The 25,920-nt window shown below is 34.5% G+C and overlaps 2 protein-coding genes and 1 pseudogene across 3 annotated transcripts; 2 read left to right on the top strand and 1 right to left on the bottom strand.

Moving 5' to 3' along the window:
- The first annotated feature begins 1,317 nt into the window (after positions 1-1,317).
- On the top strand, positions 1,318-4,972 carry LOC120202359 (annotated as a pseudogene).
- A 496-nt stretch (positions 4,973-5,468) lies between these two features.
- LOC120202360 (protein DEHYDRATION-INDUCED 19 homolog 3-like) lies at positions 5,469-8,079 on the bottom strand. 2 transcript variants are annotated; one of them, XM_039202796.1, is made up of 6 exons: positions 7,977-8,031; positions 7,804-7,946; positions 7,527-7,669; positions 7,061-7,138; positions 6,465-6,715; positions 5,469-5,766 (listed from the first exon to the last, which is right to left on the bottom strand). In XM_039202796.1, the coding sequence occupies exons 2-6, from the start codon at positions 7,880-7,882 to the stop codon at positions 5,658-5,660; spliced, it is 660 nt and encodes a 219-aa protein (XP_039058727.1). In that variant the 5' UTR covers positions 7,883-7,946; positions 7,977-8,031; the 3' UTR covers positions 5,469-5,657. The 2 variants fall into 2 exon arrangements, with proteins under 2 accessions (XP_039058727.1, XP_039058726.1); XM_039202795.1 differs by having other exon boundaries at positions 7,804-8,079.
- Positions 8,080-10,619: 2,540 nt separating this feature from the next.
- On the top strand, positions 10,620-13,293 carry LOC120202349 (syntaxin-41-like). Its single transcript, XM_039202786.1, has 8 exons — positions 10,620-10,828; positions 11,425-11,701; positions 12,150-12,239; positions 12,383-12,454; positions 12,671-12,748; positions 12,851-12,916; positions 12,992-13,072; positions 13,161-13,293. The coding sequence occupies exons 1-8, from the start codon at positions 10,620-10,622 to the stop codon at positions 13,266-13,268; spliced, it is 981 nt and encodes a 326-aa protein (XP_039058717.1). The 3' UTR covers positions 13,269-13,293.
- Positions 13,294-25,920: the final 12,627 nt, after the last annotated feature.

Here is a 25,920-nt window from a genome sequence, read left to right as displayed (position 1 = left end):
GAAATGTATATCATGATTTAGTATGAATTACTATTACATTGACTTTATATAACATTTAAACGATTCAAATTAATTTGACGAGATATTTTTAAATATTATTAACTAAATATATATGAAAAATAAAATATCCAATTATGAACTTAATTTAGAGACGATGATTTTAGTGTAATGAAAGTTATTTATGTTGAAATCTGAAGAGGTTGATAATATTTTTTGATGTTATTTTTTAAAGAAATTGATAATATTAATTCTACATTGTTGAATTATGTTTCGATATAACAAATTTAAGGCAAAATGTTTTTGGACTTGAATTGAATTTATTCAAAGTTTTAAAAAGTTTCAAAAATAATTCAAAGTCCATTAAATTCGGATTTGAGCAAAAATGCTAAAGGATGTCAAAGTGTGTCCATACACCCATGCACCTGCCACTAGTGCATCGATGCACCCATTTCGAATGCAATTAGTGCATCGATGCACCCTGCTGTTGTCTATCTTTCAATCTTCTTACTCCCTAAACATAAAACCGTTCCGACCCTTCTTTACAAACCGTTCCTGTTGTCGATTCAAGCTTCCGAAAATCTCAACATACATCGAAATAGAAAATGAAGATATCAAAGTTTAAAAATGATGGTGTTATGTATCTTATCATTCTAAAATGTAAAGAGGGCGAAAATATTAACCTGAGATAGAGTTTCAATTATATATTAACAATTTTTAATTTTATCAAAATCAAAACCTAAAAACTAAGGAAAATTACAAAAATAAGATAATAAATTAAAAAGAATAAGAAAATAATTGGTAGTGTCGATTTAGCAGGGGTGAGAAAAACTCGATTCGACTTAAATTGACTTCGAGTTGTAATATCATAAACCCGTCTCGAAAATTTTTCAAGTTCAAGTCGAGTTATAAAATACAATTCGAATAACTTGAAATTTTTAATAATTAGTGGATTGATTTTCAAGTTCAAGTTAAATTCATCGACTCAGTATAATATATTATATAATATATGAATATATATATATATATTGAATAAAATTGTAAAAAATCATTTAAATTAAAATATAATAATATCATAATATTGTAAACATTTATAACTAAATTTATACAAAAACTCAAAAATTTGATTTAACTCGATCTAACGATTTTGGTGTATGAATCAGAGCCCAAGTCAAAATGACAGTTAAACTGCTCCACAGAGGCAAGGGCATTTCCGTACTTTCATATCAACACCCCCCAAGTTGCGTAGCCCATAATTAATTAATTAATTATTTATCATCGTTATTATCAAAAACGTTTTCATATATTTTCCATTTTATTTTTATTTTTCAAAACAGCACAAATGTATATATTTTTCAAAAAAAATTAGCAACGTAAAAACAGAAAAAAAGGAACCAAGCTACGGCCGAAAAAGCAAAATCCTAGACATTGCAAGCAAAAAAAAGATCACATTTTTTTTTTGTTTTTTCGGCTGTCTTCCTCCTCCAAGGTAAGAATTTGCTCTCTCTTGCTTTATTTTTTCATCTGTGTTTGATCTCTTTCCCTTTGTTGGTTTGATTTTGATGGAAAATTAGATATTTATGGGTGCCTTCAATTTATTTTTGAAATATTTGTTGGATTTTCTTTGATTTTATGCTCAAAGAATCCTGATTTGAATGGCTGGAAATATTGTCCGTTTTCTTTCTAATGAGGAAAAAAAATTAAAGCTTTAAGAAAAGGTAACGGTTAATTTTGTTTGGTCTGGTTTTTGGTGAAGTCTGATAATGTTTTTTTTGGTTTGGTTCAATGTATGTTTTACTATGTTCCTTTTTATGATCTAGGTTTTCTTTATTTTCTAATGTTTTCTATGGTAATACAGATCCGTTGGTGATTTTCCCCTTTAAAGATTCATATTTGATTTGGAAGAAACTATGGAGCTGCAGAATTTCTGAATTCGTGATTTTGGTGTTTAATTGTGTGAATCGAAGAAGTTCGGTATTTATTCGGTCGATTAGGGATTGTTTGTTGGGTGTTTTGTTTTTTTTTTGTTTTGGGGGGGTGTAAGGATAGATGGTGAAGGGAGGGAAGGTTGGTCGTAGGAACAACTTTAGGAAAAGGGATAGATCGAAGGATGAGGATTCAGACGGCTCCGATGAAGATTATGTAGTTTCGGAGGAGGGGAATGAATCTGAGGATGATGCGGAAGAGTATTGTTCTTCCTTGGATGAATGTGCAGCGGAAGAGGGTTTTGGAGGTTTTCTTGATGAGGAGGAAGAGAAAGTGGTGAGGAAGGCTGTTAGGTCGAAAGCTAAAAAGATGCCTCCGGTAAGGAAGAGGAAGATTGTGGAGAGAAAAGCACGAAAGCGGAAAAGTGTATCGGATGAAGAAGAAGACAAAGATTATGAGATTGATGAGGAAGAAGATGAAGAATATGAGGTGGAGGAGGTGGAGAAGGAAGAAGAAGAGTATGAGGTGGTGGAGGAGGAGAAGGAAGAAGAAGAGTATGAGGTGGTGGAGGAGGAAAAGGAAGTATAAGAGTATGAGGTGGAGGAGGAGAAGGAAGAAGAAGAGTATGAGCCGGAGGAGGAGGAGGAATACGAAGACGACGACGACGAATTCACTCTGGACAAAGAAGATTGTTTTGACGAGGAAGAGGAATTGATTGTGGAAAAGAAGAAAAACAATATGAAAGTTCATAAGAAAGGGTTGCGAAAAAAAGATCCTTCAAAGCAAAGGAAAAAGAGGAAGAGATCTGCTGTTTCTAAGAAGCCTTCCAGAAAAGGGGGAAGGAAGAAATGTCGGTTGAAAAGGAAGAATAGGGTCGAGGAAGAAGATGACGATGATTGTGATTTTATAGAAAACATTCCAATTGTGAGAAAAAAGAGCAGAACAAATGGAAGACGCAAAAACAAGGCTTATGTTGTACCATATGGTTCAGATTTTCTCTCATCCGGGTCATCTGATAATGAGTATACCATCTCCGAGGAAGAGAGAGAACAAGTGCAAGAAGCCGACCGATTGTGTGGAAGCTTGAAAACTAGTTTGAGGAATTCATCATCCTCGAAGATAATGGAGGAGGTTGAAGAGCTAGGCCAGCATAAGAAACCCACAGGAAGAAAGGGTAAGGAGAAGGTAGAAGAAAAGAAGGCTGAAGTAATAAAGCGAATTTGTGGCATTTGTCTCTCTGAGGAAGATAAGCGAAGACTTAGGGGCACATTGAGCTGCTGCAGTCATTATTTTTGTTTCACCTGTATTATGGCATGGTCAAAAGTGGAATCTCGTTGTCTATTGTGCAAACAAAGGTTTGAAACAATCAGTAAGCCTACTAGGGCAACAACAGGAGTTGATTCGAGAGAGGTGGTGATCCAAGTCCCGAAGCGTGATCAGGTATGTTATATTTCTCCTCATAATAGTTCTCATTTTCTTTCTTTTATTTATTATTCACATGGTTAGAAGGGACATGCTTGTTGTATGTAGGTCTATTAACCGTCCGAGGAAGAACTTAGAAGCTATATGGACCCGTATGAGAACCTTTTTTGTTCTGAATGCCACCAAGGTGGGGATGATGAACTGATGTTACTCTGTGATATTTGTGATTCATCAGCACACACCTATTGTGTTGGTTTGGGGCGGGAAGTACCTGAAGATAATTGGTACTGTGATGGTTGCAGGCCTATAGCTCTCGGATCCTCTAGTTCCCAAGTTCAAGATTCTTTGCCTGACCAAAGGACAAACAATCTGTACAATAGATTCTCACCCGTTGTAAATGTAGGAGAAAATATAGACTCTAATGTAGTGCTTTCACCTCGAATGCCTTTAACTCCCAGTTTTGTGGGTCTTTCGTCTCCTAGATTTCCTAGTGTAGATATTGCCGCTGGTTCTCCAGTTTCTGGATTGGGAGCTCCAACTCTGACTGGTAGGCGGTGGTTACACCGCCAGATACAAAATATCCGTTCAATCAATAGGACGAATCTTATGGCTTGTAGGGCTGATGGAATATCATCTAGGACGAATCTTATGGCTGGTAGGGCCGATGGAATATCATCTGCTAATAAGGACGATGATTTTGTAAATTCTCACATTGAACAGAGTAGGGAATCTGCAGTTCAACAACCTAGGACACAAGATGTGGGAGCTCAATCCCAAATCATGTTTGAGGGGAGGTTACAGGATTATCCCTCTTCTTCACTGCAAAGTAGGGACTTCTTTTCTTCAAGGTTGGGTCACTTGAGATGGCAAGCTGTTCAAGATTCAACAACCACTTCATTCAGTACACCTGTGAACTTGACTTTGTGGCCCGAACTTGCTTGTATGAGTTCAAATGAGCAACTCCGTCATTGCAGCAATGGATCAAACATTAGGCCTGATGGTTGTGATTTGCCTTTTTCTGTTAGAGATGATGATAATATTTTGACGGCTAAGGAACAATTGCATGCAATGGTTAGAAGCCATTTGAAAGCCTTTTCCAACGGTATTGATTTAGGCAAGTGAAGCTCCCATCTTTAAACTGCTTTTTGTGAATGATATTTACTAGTGAGTGATTGAGTTATATCTTGTGTTTTGGAGACTTTTCAAAGCCTTCTATATGTATATGCAGACAACGGTACACTCAAGGACATAGCAACTAGTTCCATGCATACGTTACTGGCGGCTTGTGGGCTTGAGCATAGGAGGAGCGAGGTTCAAATCATGCCTCCATCATCAAATTGCGTGCACATCGAAAGAGTGGAAGCTGGTCAGGCGAGCTTAATGAAAGGTTGTTGCTTAACTTGTTTTGATTCTTTTGTAAAAGATGTAGTGAAGAGGATCATGGATACAAGACCCCGACGGTGGTTAAGCTTAGGTCTTTAGATCTTCGATGTAGTAAATGTATCTTTGTGCGTACTTTCTTTTGTTTTCCCTTTTCAGGTAGGATTTAGAACCAAATTAGAAAGAAAACATCAACATTTTTTCAGTTGATTTATACTTACAATTCACTGACATTGACCCCCCAAAAGTGCTCTATTCTCATTTGATCACCATAATAGATTGTTTAGATGGACAAAGTCAATTTTCAGTACTGCATGCTACTTGCATTTAGTGCTCAAGTTCTTGCTTTGATAACCAGGTCAGCCATTTATGCACACTGATTTAAGTTCGAAGCCATGGGAAAGGTATTACTTCGATAGGCTACTTCGTATACGGGTTACAACTGTTATTCGAAACATAAAATGATATACATGCTAGAGGAAACACACAGATGTAATGGTATTTGATTACCCAATTATAGGCAAAATGAGGGGAGCTTGATTATCGGACAACTGTCCTGCTCTTCAAAATAACCATTTGGTACATTATGGTTATGTACTAATAGCTTGACAACTGAAAATCATATAACATGCATGAGTTCCACCACATGTTCATGTTGTTGTTGTACTGAATAAGAACGAAAACAACAGATCATTCCAGAATTTAAATGTATTTATCTTATTTTAAATATTATCATGACACGAAATGGAGAAGTCCACACATGCCAACATATATTACACACATTCCTACACCTTGCTCAACATTTATGCTTAATACATCAACATATTCACTACAAACAGCATAACAAACCCATAGGCCTCTTCTTCGCTGTATAGCCGAATGTTGCACCGTATGGGATTCGGGTCCACAATTGCAGCAACATCCTTACGGAATTATAAAACATCATCGAGAATCGTGGATAAGAGCATCCCTTGAACAAATTCACATCTTTTTGCCTTCTCTTCCTGATCCTTGACTGAAAGAGGCGTTGACTGCACGTTTCTGTTATCAAAGCCAAAATCAGAATGAGAAAGCCGATAAATGCTATAGAAGTTGATCGCAGGAGGGAAAATCCAATAGTAAATCATCACATCGGTCTCATTGGAATAAGGTTGCAGTAATGATGCAGGTTGAGAACTCTGGATAAACACTAAAAAAACTGAGACACTCAGCCTAACGACTAATTCTTATACCATACATATTTGTGCATATGGTAAGGCAGATGGGTAATTTGATACTAGCAAAGAGTTAAAATATAGCCTGCTCTAACCATTCTGTTTAAAAACCGGCAAATACGCGGAACTTTTCAAGAGAAAAATACGTATGGACCAGCAGGTAGGGATCAAGACCAAGTGACCAACAGCCTTGATGTCATTCTGCTTGGTTTTGCTTTAACGAGTAAAATTTTAGGGGTTGAGTCACTCAAATGCATGACATGGAGCTGAACATCTTGTTCTAATTCCTGGGTAGCACAACAAGGATTCACGTTTTAATAAAATAAAATAAAACCACTGATCTTGTCAAAGGATATCTTGCTGATACAACGTTTGCATGCCCTTATGACAAGATCCATTAAATCGTCTACAATTTCAAGTATATAACCAGATAAATCATAAAAGACCACGTAAATTAAAAAGATCTGCATCACACAAACCGGGAGATAGAAAGAACAATCAAATTTTAAACACACTACAACTTACCTCTCGGACTTATTCACGTCTGAACTTTTCTTGGCTGTGCTTGGTTCGCTAGCACACTGAGGCTGAGCATTAACGCAATCATCAACCATAGGCAAAATAAAAGAGGACAACAGCGGATCAGGCGCGGAGTTGGATGAGGGAACTATACAAGAAGAACCCCCAAAGAGGGATTGCAGGTTTCCTTCTCGCAACTCTTTCCTCAGAACCGAAAGCATTGAATGAGATCCACTTCTACGTGACTTCCGTTTGTGCTGCATGTAACCACTCGTTAAGGAAACGAAAGATATATGAATCAAGTCCTAAGAATGGCCCAACTGTTGTACAGAAAAGGTAGCAGTGCTACTACTGCTCCACTATTGGGGGGGTAGGGGGTAGAATAGTTCACTTGCATACTGATTCAAATGGTTTTAAAACGATCCAAGCAATCAGTCAAAGGTGATAAAAATTTCTAGTAAGAAATAGACCCAATGGTCAAATTCTACAAATTTAGCAGACTCCGATATGATTTCATGGTAGATGTCACACAAAAGGCAAGTACTTTAAACAACTTAACAATGAATTCCAAATATAATTCGTTATAAACAATAGTAACTTACCTTGAATATATTTCCATGTTGTAAGGTTATATGCGCAACCATATCTACTCCCACCCTCACCGCACAGACGGGACATACCTGCAAACCGAAACAACCTATCATAAACAGAGTTCATATTCAATAAACACCTTTCCAATCAGAACAACCGAGCCAATTTGTCCAGTTAGCTGAACTGGAGCTCATAGTTCGAAACCAGTTCATCCAAAATTTCCGATATCATAGCAAACGGCATATTATAACCATTACAAGAGCTATTTAAGTAACATAGCAACTTCTGAAGCAAAAGCTCAACTTGAGTCCATAACAAACAAGTCCCTTTCCAATTTCTTTTTGCCGACAGATAACAATTCAAAGCTTAACTCAGTTAAGTAAACTTTGAACAATTCTCAATAAGAATACAAAATACACTTGCTTATAAGTTATAACAAATAAAAGAAAAGGAAAAGATAGAGGAATTGAGAAATACCCCATTTTTAGCCTCCACAGGGTGCTGATCATCAATGTGACAGCACAAGCCGACGATATCGAAATACACTGAACAAAAAGGGCATGGGAATTCCTCTCTTATATCATCTTCTCCGTCCATTTCTTCGAACCCCATTAACATATCTGCAGTTTCAATCCATTTCCAAACATTAAACCAACTTTTTTAGAAGGCAAGCAAAGAATCTACTAGAAAAACCAATCTTTTCTTAAAAGATTTCTAAGTTTTTCCCCTTAAAAAATGGATTTTTAAGGCCTACCAGATCGTGATTGAAGAGAGGATTGATGATATCTCCTAAAGCTTGAAGAAAGACAAGTAGTCCATGAATCAGCATCCATTTCTAAATCACCCCTTTGTTACTTTTCAACCCAAAGATTGAAAAAAAGAAATAATTTTTTTAATTTCTAGGGTTAGAACTCAAATCCTTCTAACCTGATCTCGAATTTGTGAAGTTCAACTAACAAAAATCCCAGAAACTAAAACGGGGGCAAGCTAGGTCTTTGGAGCTTGATGAATGAGAATGAAAAACAGCTACTTTTTACCCTCTTTGGAAGTGAGATTCGTGGAGATGGAACTAGCAAGTGTGACGTATTTATATAAATCTTAATTTTTTTTAGGTTTTATTCTATTTTTTTTATAAATTCGAGCGGTAGTATTTGTTTAATTTTTTTTTTTAATTTTTTAATATTTTTTATAATTTCGAGTGATAGTATTTTTTTATAAAGACATCTTATCGGTTTATAATTTTGAGACTTTTAAAAAGAATAATAAATCATTTAGCCATTAAAATTGTTTGACTCGTATAAATTTAAACTGTTAAAATATATATAAATTTAATCAATTGTATTTTATTAATAATAAATTTAAGGTTAAACTACACATTTAATACCTTAACCATCACTTTTGTTCGATTATGGTCATCTAACTATTTTTTAAACCATACTTAATGTTTGGTTTTAGTTTCATATTGATCATCTATCGTTAAAAATTAACAAAATCATTAACGTGCTATTCTTTTTATTTTTTGAATGATGACATGACATTACCTTATGATGAAATAGTCGTATCACCATTAATTTTTTAACAACGAGTGACAAAAATAAAACCAAAAACTAAATGTTAGGTATAATTTTAAAAAATAACTATGCGATCAAAACGGAACAAAAGTTATAGTTGGTACTAAATGTGTAATTATCCTATTTAATAATGGTTTAAAATGTTATTCAATTTTTGATTAACTATTGATATTAATTAATTAATTAATTAATTACTGAATCAAATATTATAAGGTTCATTATGAGAACGATGTTTTTAACTTAATTTATTTTACTCTCAACGTCAGAATTTAAATCATTAATTCCATTCAAGAAATATAATATCTCTCACCTTAATATACTAATAGCATTTATAGAAGCAAATAACTTAATTAAGGGTGATCGGAATCTGAATCGACTAACAAATTTAAATTTGATTCGATCTTGAAAATTTTGAATAAACTTGATTCGACTTAAATAACTTAAAATTTTTAATAATTTTTGGATTTATTTTTGAGTTTGTGATGAGTCCCTCAACTCTAATATGATATATATATATATATATATAGTTATAGAAAATTATTTAAATTGAAATTAAATAATAACATAATATTATAAAATTTAAACAAAATTCGAACAACTCGACTCGAAAAAGAATCAAATGAAGTTTGAATTATAAAATAAGACTCATCAACTAAACTAACTCGATTTTTTTTTACTGAACTCAACTGGATACTCACCCTAACCTTAATTATGTAAAAGCAAAATTTAAATCTCACCATAATAGAAGAACTACAACTAGAATTAGACCAAATTAGGTGATTCATGATTCATGAGCTTATATGGATCGGATCATTTCTCGGTTTATTTTCTCAATACCCCAAACCGGTTAATTATTTAGGGTATTGAGTCAACATGAACTTTATTTTGGAAACTACGACATTCTCTACAGTGGACATCGAAGATATTATTTTTAAATTGTCTCCGTGAAATGGGTACTACGTGGGTCATTATTTTATTATCATTAAATGACTCGTCATCTCGATGTGACGAGTCCGTTTAATTTTTTGAAATTATAAAAATAAAATAAAATAAAAAGTATAAATGAATCGTCACCTCGGTGCAACATATATTCTCGAGTTGCTATTTTTTGAGATTTTGACAGGATGTATTTTTTGTATTTTTTTGGATTTAGGGTTTGGTGAGAAACCAAAACCTTAAACCCTTATTTATAGCCTTACATCCAACGCTATAAACGACTAGTTGGGAAAAATTCCCGGCCAAACTCGTCACCTCGAGGTGATGAGTTCCAAGTTACCGTTGGCCATGACCGATGCCCATATAGCCGTCGACCAACAACTACTTTTTTAAATTTGAAGGAACTCGTCATCTCGACTTGACGAGTTTCACTTAATTTGTTAATTTATATTTTTTATTTTATTTTTTAATTAAAAAAAATATTTTTAAACGACGTGACGAGTCATTTTAATGATAATAAAATAATGAGTCATGTAGAGCCCACTTCACAGAGACAATTTAAAAATAATATCTTCAGGAACTCGTCACCTCAAAGTGACGAGTTCAGTGTTCACTGTAGAGAATGTCGTAGTTTCGAAAAATAAAGTCCATTTTAGTCGAATACCCTAAATAATTAATCCGCTTGGGGTATTGGAAAAAAAAAACCATTTCTCACTGTAACTGGGCCCTAGCCCTACAACTAAACCCGACCCGATTGAAAATTAAACTAAAAATGTAGATTAATTTCACTAATAAAATAAAGGTCAACGGGAAACCGAGAGCCTAATACAAAAATCCAAAAAGGAAAAAACAAATTCCACGCGCACCGTATCATTTCTTCGCCGGCACGTGACTCGGCCGTTGTTTCAACTGCCTCCTTAACGGTCAATCGCCGGCCTCCGGTCGCGTGGCCGTTCACCTCATTATTGCTCCGCCATGAGAAAACGTTACGTTTAGATCTCTAAATTCTGAATCTGTATTTAAATTTATTTTGGATAATATCTAAACTTTGTTTTGGAGAGCAATGGCGACGAGGAACCGGTCGTGGTTATTCAATAAATACAGAGATGCGTTGAAGGGTGTTAGAGCTCCGACGATCTCGTCGTCGGAATCGAAGGCGAAGTTGAGGGCGAACTCCGGCGGAGCGTCTGCCATTGAGATGGCCAGTACTGCGTTGCTCCATTCAAAGCGGTCTTATACTGCTCTAAGTACCGTGGATCCTGGAAACTCGAGGTAACATTGCATTCCGAACTGTTATTATTGATCATATTCGTTTTTTTCTTCTTCTGTTAATTTGTTAAAATAAGACGAAGAATTAATTCAAGATCAAGATCAATATTTTTCTTCTTTTAATTATGCATGCACTTGTTCAGATATAATTTAACTTAATTTTGGCGGGTGTTTTCTGCTTTTCTATTTTTTTCTAAATTGAATTATGAAGTTAGGAAAAGTAAAAATTTTAATGGAGTGCTAGATTTTTATAAAACATTCAATACTTTTCGAGGAATTGGCGTTGAAGAGACTGGTACGGATAATGTGGTTGAATTTGTTTGTTGATCAGTGAATAATTCTCATGAGAAGCATTTAGGTGTGATTCCTGAGATATTTTAAATTATTTTGAAATTGCTACACATCAGGAGCTTATGGGGAAGTTTATGCAGTACAAATACAATGAAAGATCAGAGCTTTGCAAATAGGGAAAGTAGATATAGGATTGCGGTTTCTTCTGAAGTTCATCTTCTCTTTCATTTTTTTTTGTGAATTTATCTGTTACTATGTTTAAGTGGTCATACATTATTAGGACATAAAGGATTGTCTATGTTTTGCAGTAAGGGTGCGGTTACCATTGGTTTACCACCAGCTTGGGTAGATTTTTCTGAAGAAATAGCTGCTAATGTGCAATGTGCACGGACTAAAATGGCCGAGTTAGGCAAGGCTCACGCAAAGGCTTTAATGCCTTCATTTGGTGATGGTAAAGAAGATCAACGCAATATCGAGAATCTTACTAATGAGATAACTAATCTGTTGAAGAGATCAGAGAAGAGATTACAGAAACTCTCTGCTACTGGACCTTCCGAGGATTCAAATGTCAGGAAAAATGTTCAGGTAAGACGTAGTGCCTATCAAATTCACTTTTGAAGCTTTATGTTCAGGCCAAGAAATATAAATCATTTAGGCAAGTGGTCGTAGGTCACTTATTCATTTACTATGGTGATTTTTCTATCGCCTATTGGCCAAAACTTTACGAGTAGCAGGTTTTGGGGAGGATGGTATTAACATGATGCGGTGTCAAGTGCTCCCTCTCTCTATCACCTTTGTTGTCTAGGCTACAGGAGTCCTCATAATTTATGTATTCCATGCTTCCTTTCCTTCTTCCTTTTTTTGGCTGGAGAGATAAAATGTCATCTTTAATTTTTCTAACCTACACACCTGTGTTGTTGAAAAGCGGAAGATGGTGATGTTTGACATCTGGTGTTATTCTTTAGAATGTTCGATTCAGGATTGTACTTTTGTTTTTATTTCTTTCTTTTCATGCTTTTCTTCTTTTTGGCAGCGTCAACTCGCCACTGACCTTCAGAACCTTTCAATGGAGCTCCGTAAGAAACAATCAACTTATTTGAAGCGCCTCAGGCAGCAAATGGAGGTAATGAAAGGAACTTTCTTATCGGCAATGCAACATGTTATAATTATTTTATTGCATTCTGAATGCTAACCGGTCAAATAATTCAGACTTCTTGCTTGGTGTTTTCAGTGTAATTAAATTATTGGTTTCTTGTATATGATCAGGAAGGAGCTGATATGGAGATGAATCTAAATGGGAATAGGCCTAAAGAAGAAGATGACGACTTGGATGATCTGGTATTTCCTTAAACCATCATCTCCTGTTCATTTCCATTATATTATCTATTCAAAGTCATTTCAGTAAAGATGAGTTTTAGGGTGCTAAACACAAATATCATGTTTGGATTCTGGAGCTCAATTTTATTTTGGATATCAAAATAATGAGATATTAGGTCTTATGTTTCGATTCCAGTTAGGCATTAGATTCTAATCTTTCACAGTTATGCTACTTAGATGTTTAATGAGCATCAGATGGCAAAGCTAAAACAAAGTGAGGCGTACACTGTTGAGAGGGAGAGGGAGATCCAACAGGCAAGTAGTGCATTACTCAATACTCACAGAACCTTTCTTATCCAAGATGCTTTCATAGCTATCCCGTGCTTATTATTTATATATACTTGTTCTTTCTTGTAGGTTGTGGAGTCAGTAAACGAGCTTGCTCAGATTATGAAGGATCTGTCGATTCTCGTGATTGATCAGGTAGGAATCCATCAGCCCTTGGTAACAGGTTCCGAACTTTTTCGGTATCACTAAATGCATTTCTCTCTTCATCAGGGCACCAATATTGATCGGATAGACTACAACATTCAGAATGTTGCAACTACGGTTGAAGAAGGCCTCAAACAGCTACAGAAGGTTTTTCTTTCTCTTCGTCCAAATATCGATCTGAATTCAGCTGTTTCTCGCGACTCTTTATCGTTCTTGCATGGATTGGACTTTGCAGGCAGAGAGAACACAGAAACAAGGAGGAATGGTGATGTGTGCTTCGGTGCTCGTTATTATGTGCTTTGTCATGCTAGTCCTCCTAATCCTCAAGGAGATATTCTTTTGATACGCAAGCATGGTATTTGCATGACAAGGCACGTCCAGGGTCGACAATTTCCTTGTCAACGAGAGCAATTAATTTTTTTCAGCCATTGGACAATACCTTTTTTCTGGTATCTTTCTCGATGTTTTGCAGCATGTAATGCAACATGTTTCTTATTTGATGCTTTAATCGTCTCCCAACAAAGCAGATGGTTTTAGTTCAGGCCTTGAAGAGCGCTGCCATGAACTCGAAAACATCGAGCACTTTACTCGGACTCTTCTCTTGCACAACCTTCGGGTCAGGTTCACGGCACGACCATGCTTTCATCTCTATCCATTAGCCACCGCAGTGGCTGTCTGCATCGCAATAGTGCCGGACCATGGTGATCAAAGATCAGTGATTCACCGCGGTGGCTATGAGTAAATATTTACAGGAACAACAAGAGAGGGAGGAACATGGAAACAACAATTACAGTCAGTCAGTAACAACTTTATTTCCACTAAATAATGTAGTCATGAAACCACAAGTTTTCAATCTTCTGTCGACCCCCTGCATCATCGATCATTTGTTCATACGAATTCGCTCCTCTTTAAAACAAACTGCAGCTAATAAGACATAAGCCTAAAAAATCCTAATTTTCTTTCATTGGTGTACCACTCATTTTTTTTAGTCTTTTTTTTCCACAACCACATCAATTTTAATATTGGTTGTTGATCGTCAGTATTATTTATCGTCTCTCTTTTCTTTATATCGTATCTTTATTTTCTTTTATTTTTTAATTTTCAATAAAATTACTGGTATGTCACGTTTTTATTTGTCTTTATGATACGTTTTCTTATGTTTTTTGGAATGTTTTTCGGTTATTTAGACTTTTTTTCATTTATATTTTTCTAAGGGTTGATTTGATATCGTCACATCTGATAAGGATAACGCTTATTTGATATCTTGTTGATCTTTCATGCTTTGAACCTTTAGATTAGATATAGATACCCGATTTGTATTTGTGGATAATTTTTCATATTGCTCGAGTCTAATTTACGGTTTGTTGTTAATCTTTCAATAGCTTAATTCCCTTTTGTAGTTCGTTTGCTGATGCGATCAAATCTATTTGTATCTTTTCGAGTATCTTGGTTAAATTTTTAATCTTTCATTGTTTGATCTTTATGAGATCTTAAGTTGCTGGTTTTGTTTCAATGATTATAACAAATTTTCCTAATTATATTTAATTTTCGATTGTGATCGTAAGTCTATTGTACTCGGAGATAATCCCTATCTTGAATAAAATTAGTTGTTTCTACTGCAACTATTCTTCGATTTAGGACAGATATAAAGTTACAAACATCATACGACAGCTCGATGCAACCTTAACTTACAAGCAACCTGAAAGAAGCGACATGTCCAGATGAGTTAGCTAAGCCCGTGACACACTGAACTCTTTAACGACATTGATATAGCTTAAACGAAGATGATGACCGGGATGAAATCAATGAGAAAGTGTCCTCAGTATTTATCTCTGCCCGTCTGATGAAGAAAGAACCCGCATCCTATGGGCATACAACAACGATAGCACACTTCCTATAGATGTTTCCCACTCCAAAAACAATCCTAGTCTTCTTCACGTGTCTTCTTATATTTAAAAGAAAAAAAGATAAAGACACGTAGTAAGTAATCTTGATGATAAAATATTATTATTATTTTTCATAACAATAACTTTATAAATTTTGAATTTAAGTATTAGGAATATCAAAAATATAATATTTGATTAATATAAAAAATATAAATATTTAATATCAAATGATTAAAGATTATATTTAAATAATATAAAATATAAATATTTAATATCAAATGACTAAAGATTTTATTTAAATATTATCTCATACTTATTATAAATTAATTAAAAATCAATATCATGAATAATATAAGATCAAATGTACAATACATTTTCCCTTAATCGTTTTTAGTCTATTTAGATGAATATAAAGAAAACCAAATTGAATGTAAGGGATGACGAAGAGGACGACCTTTAAAAATTTAAAGTTATTTTTTATTTTAAATTTTTGCCTATTTATTTTCAACACAAACTTTTATCTATTTATTTTTTATGAAGATTTATTTTTAATCTTAAAATTTTACAAATTTAAATTTGATTCCCTAAAATTTAAAAAATTTAACCCAACATAAAAAATTCTATATCTGTCCTAATGCACGATTTATTTTTAATCTTAAAATTTTACAAATTTAAATTTGATTCCCTAAAATTTAAAAAATTTAACCCAACATAAAAAATTCTATATCTGTCCTAACGTGCATTGAAAACATTATTCTACTATACCACAATCTTAATATACGGTTAAAAAAATCTTACTAAAAATGTTAATATTGTAACCCCCTCAGACCGATGCGGGTAACTCGATCCAATCTGGGTTGTTACATTAGGGCCACCGGAGCGACCCACTGTAAAAATAGCGAAAAATTTAAATCTTTTATTAAAACATGTAACTTATAAAATAATTTATCAGTATGCAGAAATAAAATAGATTTTCAAACTCGTATATAAAACAAAATACAATTACATGCCCCCTAATCACATGTATCATAATTTGCAAATAACGCCGTAAGAACTCCCTTACTGAAGTCGATAACTGCACTGGTACAATTCCTTTAACCTGAAAAGGTGAGTAACAGAGTGAGCTTTGGAAAGCTCAGTAATATAGGACTACCAGATGATGCTGAAGAACGTGCAGATACAGATAAACATATATTTCCTTATTGGTTCTGAACATCTATAGATTTTTATGCTGTGCGGAGATCCTACTGATATTTTAGGTGGTAACGGACAATGAGCTTTCAGTTCAGAGAAATATTTCGGATGACTAAGTTCAAGAGATCATAATATGTTATCTAGTGTGTTCCCGCCAAACCAGTGAAAAGATACAGATCTTTTCTTTTTTAAAATAGTAGCAGTTTAAAACATATTTTTATTCAAAAACCATATTAATCCCTCCAACCAAACACTCCAAAATGTGTAGATTTCCCAGAACCATACACCCACCTACACACCAAGTAAGGACTTACCCTGAGCACAAAGCAGAGGAGCCTGCAGTAACGGTAACGGTAACTTCCTCCAACAACACCCTCCCATAAAAGATTTATCAAAAATCATAGTATTCTCTCCAACCAAACACTCCATAATGTGTAGGTTTCCCAGAACCATACACCCACCTGCACTCCTTGTAAATTTCATAATTCCATAAATCATATTTTCCAGTGAAACAGAAAATCAGATAACACATTTCAGGTAAGCATACTTCATAAACCAGTAAATTCCATGATTTCATAAAACATGTACAATTCATATTTTTCGATAAAAACCGTAATCGGAGATCACATACCATGTTGCCATGGTTCATAAACCAGTAAATCAATAATTTCTTTAAAACTCATTTCAAACATATAAAACCGTCAATAAACGGAGATATCAGAAAACAAAACAAAATTCAGATCATATATCATAACCGAATCCAGGTCAGGAATCAGAATAGATTTCAGATCAGATGTCAGAACAGAATTCAAATCGGAAATCAGATAAAATATTCATGTAAGTAGGGAACACACTAGTGTTTACAGATATTATTCAGAGATATTGGATAATCTTATCCAACAAAGAAACACGAATCTTCAGTGTACCGATAGAATGTCGGAAGTTAGAAATACTATTGAAAAAGTTCATTAACTGACAGAATCTTCAGTTATGCATAATGTGATTTGAGCTGATAAGGAATAAACGAATATTTAATCTATGTCGATTGATCGGATTATCGAACAACTTCCAGAACTTATGCTTGTCGATTGGTCAATTCATTGTCCTTCCAGTGTATTTACTCTTTAATACCAAAAATTCTTGTCCATAGATCATCTTCGGAATCATCGCTGAATAGATTTTCCAATGTCTTTATTTCATTTCCACGCTTCCACAATATTATGAAATATCGACGTGCTTGATTTATTGTTCATGACCCATAAGAACATTACATCATGTATGTTCATTAATGATTCTAGACTCATCCAAATCACTTATTTAATCCTCAGTCATTGAAGTTACTTATTTCATTTAATAGTCAAGTCTATCTCGGTTACTTCAGAGTTTTCTAGAGTAAATCATACTTTTTCTGAATTTCGGATACGTATTGTACTTCCGTTCAGTTCAATTTGGTATTCGTGGTTGATTTGTTTAACGATTATCCACTTCTTAGTACCGAATGCAATCTAGAGTTGAGCTGAGCTGAGCTGAGTACTTCCAAAATTATCATCGAGCCCAACTTGAGAAGATGAACGCACATTCAACTGATATCTATGTCGTTCAGGTACTAACATATCATTATGATTGACCGTCTCACTTAAGTTGTGTTTCATAACTTTTATGGGTAGCACAACACCCATGTTTGTTTGGATTCCTTAATTAATCCAAGACATTTACTTAGTATAGGTCATAAGGGCATTTTGGTCATTCTGATGCTCAGTTTTATTTCATTAATTTCAGAGTTCGAGGATATCCAATCATTCCTGAGCTTGGTGCTATTCTTGGTCATTTGCATTCTAAGGGTATTATGGTCATTTTACAGATCCAGTGAATTACAATCATTTCCTTCCGTCCGATCTTATTATCGAATTCAAACTTATCATTTATTTCAGTCATTTCGAACAATTCTGTCAAAAGTATACCCTCGATAAATTGTTCTTCAGGTATTTACTCATAACTCGGATATTTTTGGAACAAGTGCCTTCTCAGATTTTACAAACGGAATATCAGGAATTTTCTGCACTAAGTCAAGATTTTAATAATCAAATCCGTACTTAATCGAGTTAAGTACAAATCCTCAAAGTACTTTCTCATTCAGGGTCAACTCGGACTATTTTACCTCACAAGGGCATTTTCGTAATTTCTTAACCAGATAATTTCAGTATTATCTCATAACAAAAATAATATAATTTGGAGATCCTATGATTAATTGCTTTCTTGAACATTCTCTGATCTTGAAATGATTCCCTTAACAGTCTTCCAGTATCTTGCACAAACCCTCTTGGGGTAAAAAATTGATTATCCACATTTTCTAAGTAAACTAGCATTTCTTATACACATCTATAGTTTTATCAGATTAATAAGTCTTTTCAGAGTTATTAATCAACTTTCAGGGACAATTCTTATCATTTTACAACATAGTGGTATTTTCGTAATTTTTACCTAATCGAAATATTCTCATAATTTATCATCCAAGTACCTTTAATGAGATAAATTATAATCTACATATCCATGGTTGATTCATTTATCACTTAATTTCAGAACTTGAAATTTAATTCCAATTGTCCTTCAATTCTTATAATAGTCATCTGAGCCATATTCAGTTACCTACTTTTTACCGCATTCATATCGAGTGTAGAACTTCATTAATTACACATATGAGACCAAACATTTTCATTCATGCATTTACCAATATCAACATGTTCTATAAAGCATAAAGAGGTAGTAATATATTACCTCGATTTCCGTGCCATACTGATCAACCATTAAATTCCATTCGAACGCCCTCGATCTTGAAATCATCTTTCAATAACTCCTCAGACATATAACAATATAAATTCCATCAAAATCAGAGCTTAATTCCGAAAAATGAATCGAATCGGGTGATTAATCAGTGAAAACCAACTTATCAGGTTCAAATTTGGCGAAACGGACCCCAAAAATGAATTCAGGATATCGAAAAACGTCAGAATAGGTATATCCGATCAAAGTCAACGGTCATTCAAAGTCCAATCAACGCCGGTCAAAGTTCTGGTCAACATTGGTCAACGCCGGTCAACAGTCAACGGAGGTCAACGGTCAACAGTCAACCGTTTTACACAAATATCACCCTAACCGAAATTAATTACAAAATTACCCACATTCTAAAAATATTTACAAAACTAACACCCGAGTTTTACACAAATATCACCCTAACAGAAATTAATTACAAAATTAGCACCCCCTACGCGCAGTGGCGGTGCGTGCGGTGCGTGAACAGTGATACGGTGTCGGAAAAATTCCCAAAAAATTATTTTAAGGCATTTTGAGACACTTACCAAGCTCGGTTCACAATTTTGAACGGCGGAGAGCTCGATTCCGAAACATTGAAAACTTTGACTTTCTCACCCCTCCACGCGCCGGCGACGACGGAGAAACGGAGGACACTGGTGGACGCGGAACGATGCAAGGAACACGATGGTGCGGGAGGTGTCGAAAACGGATGGCCGGATCGACGTGAATCGATGGAAAACCAACGGAAATTGAGCTAAAACCGACGATACTTCCGACTGAAATTAACGACGAACGACGACGATTCACAACAAAAGGTTTGAGGGTTTTTGTTCATTGGTCGACAACGAACACGATGGTCATTTCGGTTCGTCGAACGAAGGTCGAACGGCAAGTAGATCAGAATTTAAAGGAGGGTTGATGGAGGGGGAAAACTGGAAAATAATCTGGAAACAGCGCACTGGGAAGGGTTTATATTTTCTCCTAAAGAAAAATGGTCAAATCATGAGTTTAGCTACTGAGTTTCCTGTACTTCTTAAAACGGTCTACCAACTTTGAAATTTTACAATTTAATCCACCGTTTCTTTCAAAATACCAATTAATTTCATCATTTTATAAATTCTTAAATTTAGCCCCTAAATTGGGGTGTTACAAATATTTTTTAACATTTCCAGTAAAACACTACTTAAAACATTTTTTTACCGAAAATGTTAATTTCGTTATTTAATTTCCGATAGAAAAAATAAAATTTTAAATAACGGTCAATATTAACATTTTCGATAAAAAATAATATTTTAAGTAACGATTTAAACATTTTAAGTAACACCTAATATTAACATTTATGGTAAAAAAATAATGTTTTAAGTAACATTATACCGAAAATGTTAAAAAATATTAACATTTCCGATAACGTCTTTCCTTAATCGTATATTAAGACTGTAATTATAGATTTTTTTTTGTAAATCTAAAATAGTTTAAAGATAAATTTTTAATTTAACATTCGTAGAATTTTTATTATTTAACGACAGAAGAAAAATATTTTTGGAGAATTTTTTTTTTGAAGGGCATTTTAGTTCAAAACGCCGGTAATCTAACAATACCTAAGAGAAGGGAGATAATCACATTCCTGGTAATATACTCAAAAAAATCCACTGTTGGTAATAAAATATTACCGAGAATGAAATTACCGACCAACCAAACGGGGGAATGAGGATTTCATTCCCCTAGTAATACAACATTCCTTGAACCAAACGGGTACTAAGATAAAATATCTTTGGCGGGTGAAATTTGAGGAAGGAGAGAAGATATAAAGCAAAAGAAACTTCCAGAGATTTTGGGCTGATAAATGTAAAAAAAAATCATAAAAGTCGAGCTAGATATTTTGTTGGCTAGTGCTTTAAATGCCACTGGATTCTGTATCTAATTACGACCTTTGCCATGGGATACTCTTCTTTCCCTACGGCCGCTTATACCGTTATACGTATCTCTGAGTTCGGTTCGGTTGAATCGGTTTTGGATATATATTGTCATGTTTTTGCATACCCCATATAATAGATGTTTATCATGTCACTCTCTCTTTATATAAATTTATGGGTAAGTTATACGTTTAATATTTAAATTATTAATTTTGGTCTATTTTAACATCTAAATTTTTAATTTTTTTGGAATCATAATAAAATTTAGTTTTTGTTTCATTACCTACTATTAAAAACTTTATTTTTTTTTTCATTTTTATTACCTCCATTTAAAAATTAATGTTGTATTTTAAAAAAAATAAAAGTTTAAGTACTAAAACAGACCAAAATTAATAATTTAGGTACTAAACGAGTTAAGTTTTTTCGACAGAGTAATAAAATGAAATAAAAACTAAACGTTAAAAGTTTAGATACTAAAACAGACTAAAATTGATAGTTTAGATACTAAATATATAATTTAACCTAAATTTATTTGCATATGGATAGAAGAATATTGATATATGAATTGTATAAAAATTTTAAATTCTCGTATAATTTTAATATATATTTTTATTGATAATTTATTTTTATTCCGTATCCTGACCTAAAACCTTTTTGGTTTAATTAATTTTAAGTCATTGATATTTTAAATATTAAAAAAAATCAGATATTTTAACTCTAAATTGTTTAGTTTAAAGGGATATTTTTCCAATATTCTCTTTCTATATACACTTTCAACTTTTAGAACAGAATACTTTTCCTTGTATGAGTCGGTTTTTCTCTTTCAATAGACTTCTAAATTAAGTTAAAAATTAAATGAAGTTTATTGCCTATATTAACCCATATCATGCAAAACCCTAGCTACAATAGCAGCCCTTGCGTTTTCTTCTGTTTTCTTTATTTCTAAAAGATCGATCATGAATCTTCCTAAGAATCCTAGTGTTGATAATGGTAATGGAAGAGGTTTTAAATATCTCGTTGATGATTTAGTTACTGAAATACTAAGGCGGCTCCCCGCCGAGCACCTGTGGCGGAGGTGTCGACTGGTATGCCGGAGATGGAATGCTCTCATCTCATCTCCTTCCTTCGCTTATGCACATCTCCAACAATCTCCTTCTACTGTCTTTGGTTTTTACCAACTGGTAAATAAGTGGTACGGGAAAGTGGATTTCTTTCTTCCTCATGATGATGATGATGCATCATTGTTTATGAAAAGGGCTTTTAATGGAGCTTTAGTTGAACGTTGGAAACATCAAACTGCGGTTCGTGCTGTTGTTCCCATTGCTTCCTGCAATGGGTTGGTTTTGTTTAAATCTTGCATGTTTTCTCGTTCTTCATCTGAATTCTACGTCGGAAATCCGATCACCGGAGAATTGATAACTCTGATCCATCCGTATAGGGTCGGCTGTTTCTGTGGATTCTTTTATCACTCACCATCACAGGAGTATAGGTTGCTCCATTGTCGTAGGATCACTTTTGAATGTGAATATGCCATACTCACCTTAGGCTCTACCAAATGGAGAACCCTCTGCACCCTTCCTTACTGTTTCCGTCAAGGGTCATCGCCGGTGATACTCGGTAACGCCCTTTACTGGATGACCGGCGATCCGTACACTAATGCTCCTCACTCCACATGTGAAATTTCAATCATGAAGTTCTCCATGGAAACCGAAGAGTTTCATACATTGTCTCATCCCAGTTACCGATGCGAAACGGAACGATGCGACCGAAGATCAAAGCTGCTAGAGATGGATGGGCGGCTAACATGTTGGTGTTTGTTGGGACAAGTGGTTCATGTATGGCTTTTCAATCATACCGAATGGCATTGGACTCGAATCTACGATCTCGATTTTAATCGAAATTTTAAAAACTATATCTTCCCATGTGATCTCCCTCAAGATAATCACAAAGTTCAACTGGTGAGAATCCGGAATAAGAAACTGATACTATTCTGGCCTGGAATAGGGGTGTTTTGTTACAGTTTATTAACAGATAATGTGGAAATGATTGAATTGGAGGGGATTGAGCGGTTTCACTATGACAAAGGGCAGCTTCTGCTTACCGGTTACACCAAAAGTGTGATCTCTGTAAACAACTTTTATCCCGGTTTATCCAAAATATATGTGGAATAGATGTGTGTTGAATATTGTTAGTTGTATCTGCAGATTTTGGTAGATTAAATTCTGGATATCATTTGCCGAAACTTGATTAAAGATATTGCTTTATTTTGGACAGTAATTATCAATGTTTTCCCTGCCTTTGTGGTTAATGATTTGTTCCTGCATGTAATCATATTCGAAATTGGGGTTGCATCTCTTGTGATTGTAATGTCATGAAAACCCCCATTTTCCTTCAACTCAGACTTTTTTTGTTTTTGTTTTTGCTAAGATGAACTTGTTGAGTTAATCGATCGACGGAATCGGCCAAGAGGGGGTGAATTGGCAATTAAAATTTTGGTGGAAGCTTTTGCAGAAAATTGAAAGAAATTGCGCAGCGATTTACAATGGTTCGACTTTCTCAAACAAAGTCTACGTCCACTACCTTAGCTATCCACACTAAGGATTTTCCAACAAATTCACTAATTTGTTCTTTCTTTTGAGGCCAAAGAGATAACCTTACAATCCCTCAAGAATATATCCCAATTCTTGAGAACACTCTTTTTCCCAAAGAGAAGATTACAAATTTGCAAACTTACAAGAAAACCTCACAAGGTAAGATGTTTGCATAATTCTAGAACAAAGAGAGAACACTCAAGAATAAATACAATTGAGCACAATAAGTGTTCTTGAAAGCAAAATGAATATTGAATGAAAATAGGCTTGAAATGCTCAAACTTGAGGTTTGATGTTTTCTCTTTGATTCTCTCTTGATTCTTGTTTCTTGTTATTTCTTCTTGTTGATCAATGGCTTCTAAACTTGTTTAAATACTCCTTGAATCAATTCTGAACGTTGGTGATAGTTAGTGGAGATAATAGAGCCGTTAGTGTGTGAAAACAATTAATTTTCTAGGTGGAGCGTCTCATGCATCGATGCATGATCATAGATGCATCGGTGCATCAGTGTAAAATTCAAATATTTTAACCGTTGGAACACATAGTGCATCAGTGCACCAAGTGTGCATCGATGCATAAAATGCATTCGATGTTTGAAAAATAGTCTGGTGCATCGATGCATGGCTGGTGCATCGATGCATCAAATGCATTCGATGTTTTGAAAATATCCAGAGTGCATCGATGCATGGAGAGTGCATCGGTGCATGAAATGCGTTCGATGTTCAATATATTCATAGGTGGATCGATGCATGGTTTGATGCATCGGTGCATCACCTTGAATAATTGATTTAAGGCTTGATTTTGGTTCAAAATACTTTGTGAAAATTGTTTCAAAAATAGTTTAAGTACAAATCACAATTTTACACATTTAGTAAGGATTAAAATTGATCTTGAAAAACTTGGAGTAATAATTTGATATTCGATTAATTGAATCGAATATAAATTGTAAAATCATTTGTAAAATCTTAAAATTCATTTAACTTAATTTGTTATATCGAAATATCAAAAATGTTTTCAACAGAACTTTTATTAATAAATGAAAAGGTTACAACACCAGCATAATGTCAGTAGGAAAATAAGGGAAGCAATAATTAATGAAAATAAAAGTTATTATGGTTGTATTACCCGAAGATCCATGGATTACAATGTTACACGAGACTATTGAAATAGTGACAAAAAATTTTCTTTTAAAACTGCTTGTAAATCTCTGAACTTTAAACATTCATAATGTAATATAAAAATATAATAATAAATTAGGTTTACAAATAATAGGGAGCTTCCAAAATACATCTGCCAAATAATACAAAATACGAAGTTTCAAAAAAGTTACGACTGAATACATAACAAGGTCCATAACAGTACATGCTCTCTAAAGATGACTCAAGACGTACTCTGAGAGGTCTCTGGAAATCTGCTATATTGCACTAGAATATCTGATGACGATAGCTCCCCACAATTTGCCCCTATGAACCTGCGCACGGAAATACATTCCGAACGCTGAGCTTACGAGCTCAGTACCTCCCTAAAAACTGTACTATACATATGCATTCACTACATGAAATGGCAACTGGCACAGATCTGAGTATACGACTACTGGACTGCTAATCTGTGGCTCGCATCATGGTACGACTAAGGGATTCTACATCTCGGAGCTCACGCAACCCTCTAGCACTGCTGAAGCACCATTGAGTACTCCTGGGTGAAATCCGAAATTCTGCATCAGAATGTACACCCACCGACTTACTTCGTCGAGTCTTGAGGCATCTGCGCCCAATCGGTTGATATAGTGTCGTGGCACTGACTTGGATCCACTGACAATAATATTTCTACTAAAAGGAATTCAAGTGTCATGATTGTTTCCCGAGCGTCAACTAAGGTTAGTTTTATGTAAACCTAACTATTTTTTCTATTGTTCTGATATTAATTATTGTTCTTGCTTGAAGTTTTATTTAAGGATATACTAAAGTGTTGTGGTACCTCGAGTCTAATTCCCTTAAAAATGGGTTTTTTGTCCAAAACAGACCAAAAGTATCGATACTATCCTAAGAGTATCGATACTCATGCAAAATTTTGATACTTTATATAAGTACCGATGCTTTTAAACATTCTGTTCTGCCTAGTTTTGAAACTTTCTGGGAGTTTCGAAACTATGACCCAAAGTATCGATACTCTTGAAAGAGTATCGATACTCTTGCCCAGAAACTCACGGGTTTGCCCGAGAAGACGAACAATTTTCGATACTATCCCTCAAGTATCGAAACTCAACCTGCAGAGAGCATAAAATAGGTGCAAAAACTCCTTTTCTACTATCCCAAACATTATTAATGTTTTATGGAGATACAAAGGAGAATAAATAGGGCTTTAAACATGTTTATAACCCTAAAATATGAAATCTACCTTGGAGATGCTTTAAGCTTATGCAACCTACTACATTTCATCTAAATGACTTACATATGGTATAGTTGAGTCAAGAGTGAGTTACCTTTGATGTTATACTGCTGGAAACGTCAAAAGCTCAGCCCAAAGTAAGCTTTTCCTTCCCCTTAGCTTTGGAGCCTTCTCCAACCTCTTGCACTAAACAAAACCAAATGCAAAGGTTA

The sequence above is a fragment of the Hibiscus syriacus genome, unplaced genomic scaffold, assembly GCF_006381635.1.
Source record: "Hibiscus syriacus cultivar Baekdansim isolate YM2019G1 unplaced genomic scaffold, ASM638163v2 tig00008667_pilon, whole genome shotgun sequence".
NCBI lineage: Eukaryota > Viridiplantae > Streptophyta > Magnoliopsida > Malvales > Malvaceae > Hibiscus > Hibiscus syriacus.
The sequence above is the reverse complement of the archived record's forward strand: the minus strand, read 5'-3'. Positions and strand labels throughout refer to the sequence as shown.

Coding starts and splice junctions, on each gene's coding strand:
- LOC120202360 (XM_039202795.1), bottom strand. CDS start 7,882: ATGGATGCTGATTCATGGACTACTTGTCTTTCTTCAAGCTTTAGGAGA. Junction 7,139..7,526: donor CTGTGGAGGCTAAAAATGGG/GTATTTCTCAAT, acceptor TTCGGTTTGCAG/GTATGTCCCGTCTGTGCGGT. Junction 6,716..7,060: donor AACATGGAAATATATTCAAG/GTAAGTTACTAT, acceptor GGTTACATGCAG/CACAAACGGAAGTCACGTAG.
- LOC120202349 (XM_039202786.1), top strand. CDS start 10,620: ATGGCGACGAGGAACCGGTCGTGGTTATTCAATAAATACAGAGATGCG. Junction 11,702..12,149: donor ATGTCAGGAAAAATGTTCAG/GTAAGACGTAGT, acceptor TCTTTTTGGCAG/CGTCAACTCGCCACTGACCT. Junction 12,749..12,850: donor GGGAGAGGGAGATCCAACAG/GCAAGTAGTGCA, acceptor TCTTTCTTGTAG/GTTGTGGAGTCAGTAAACGA.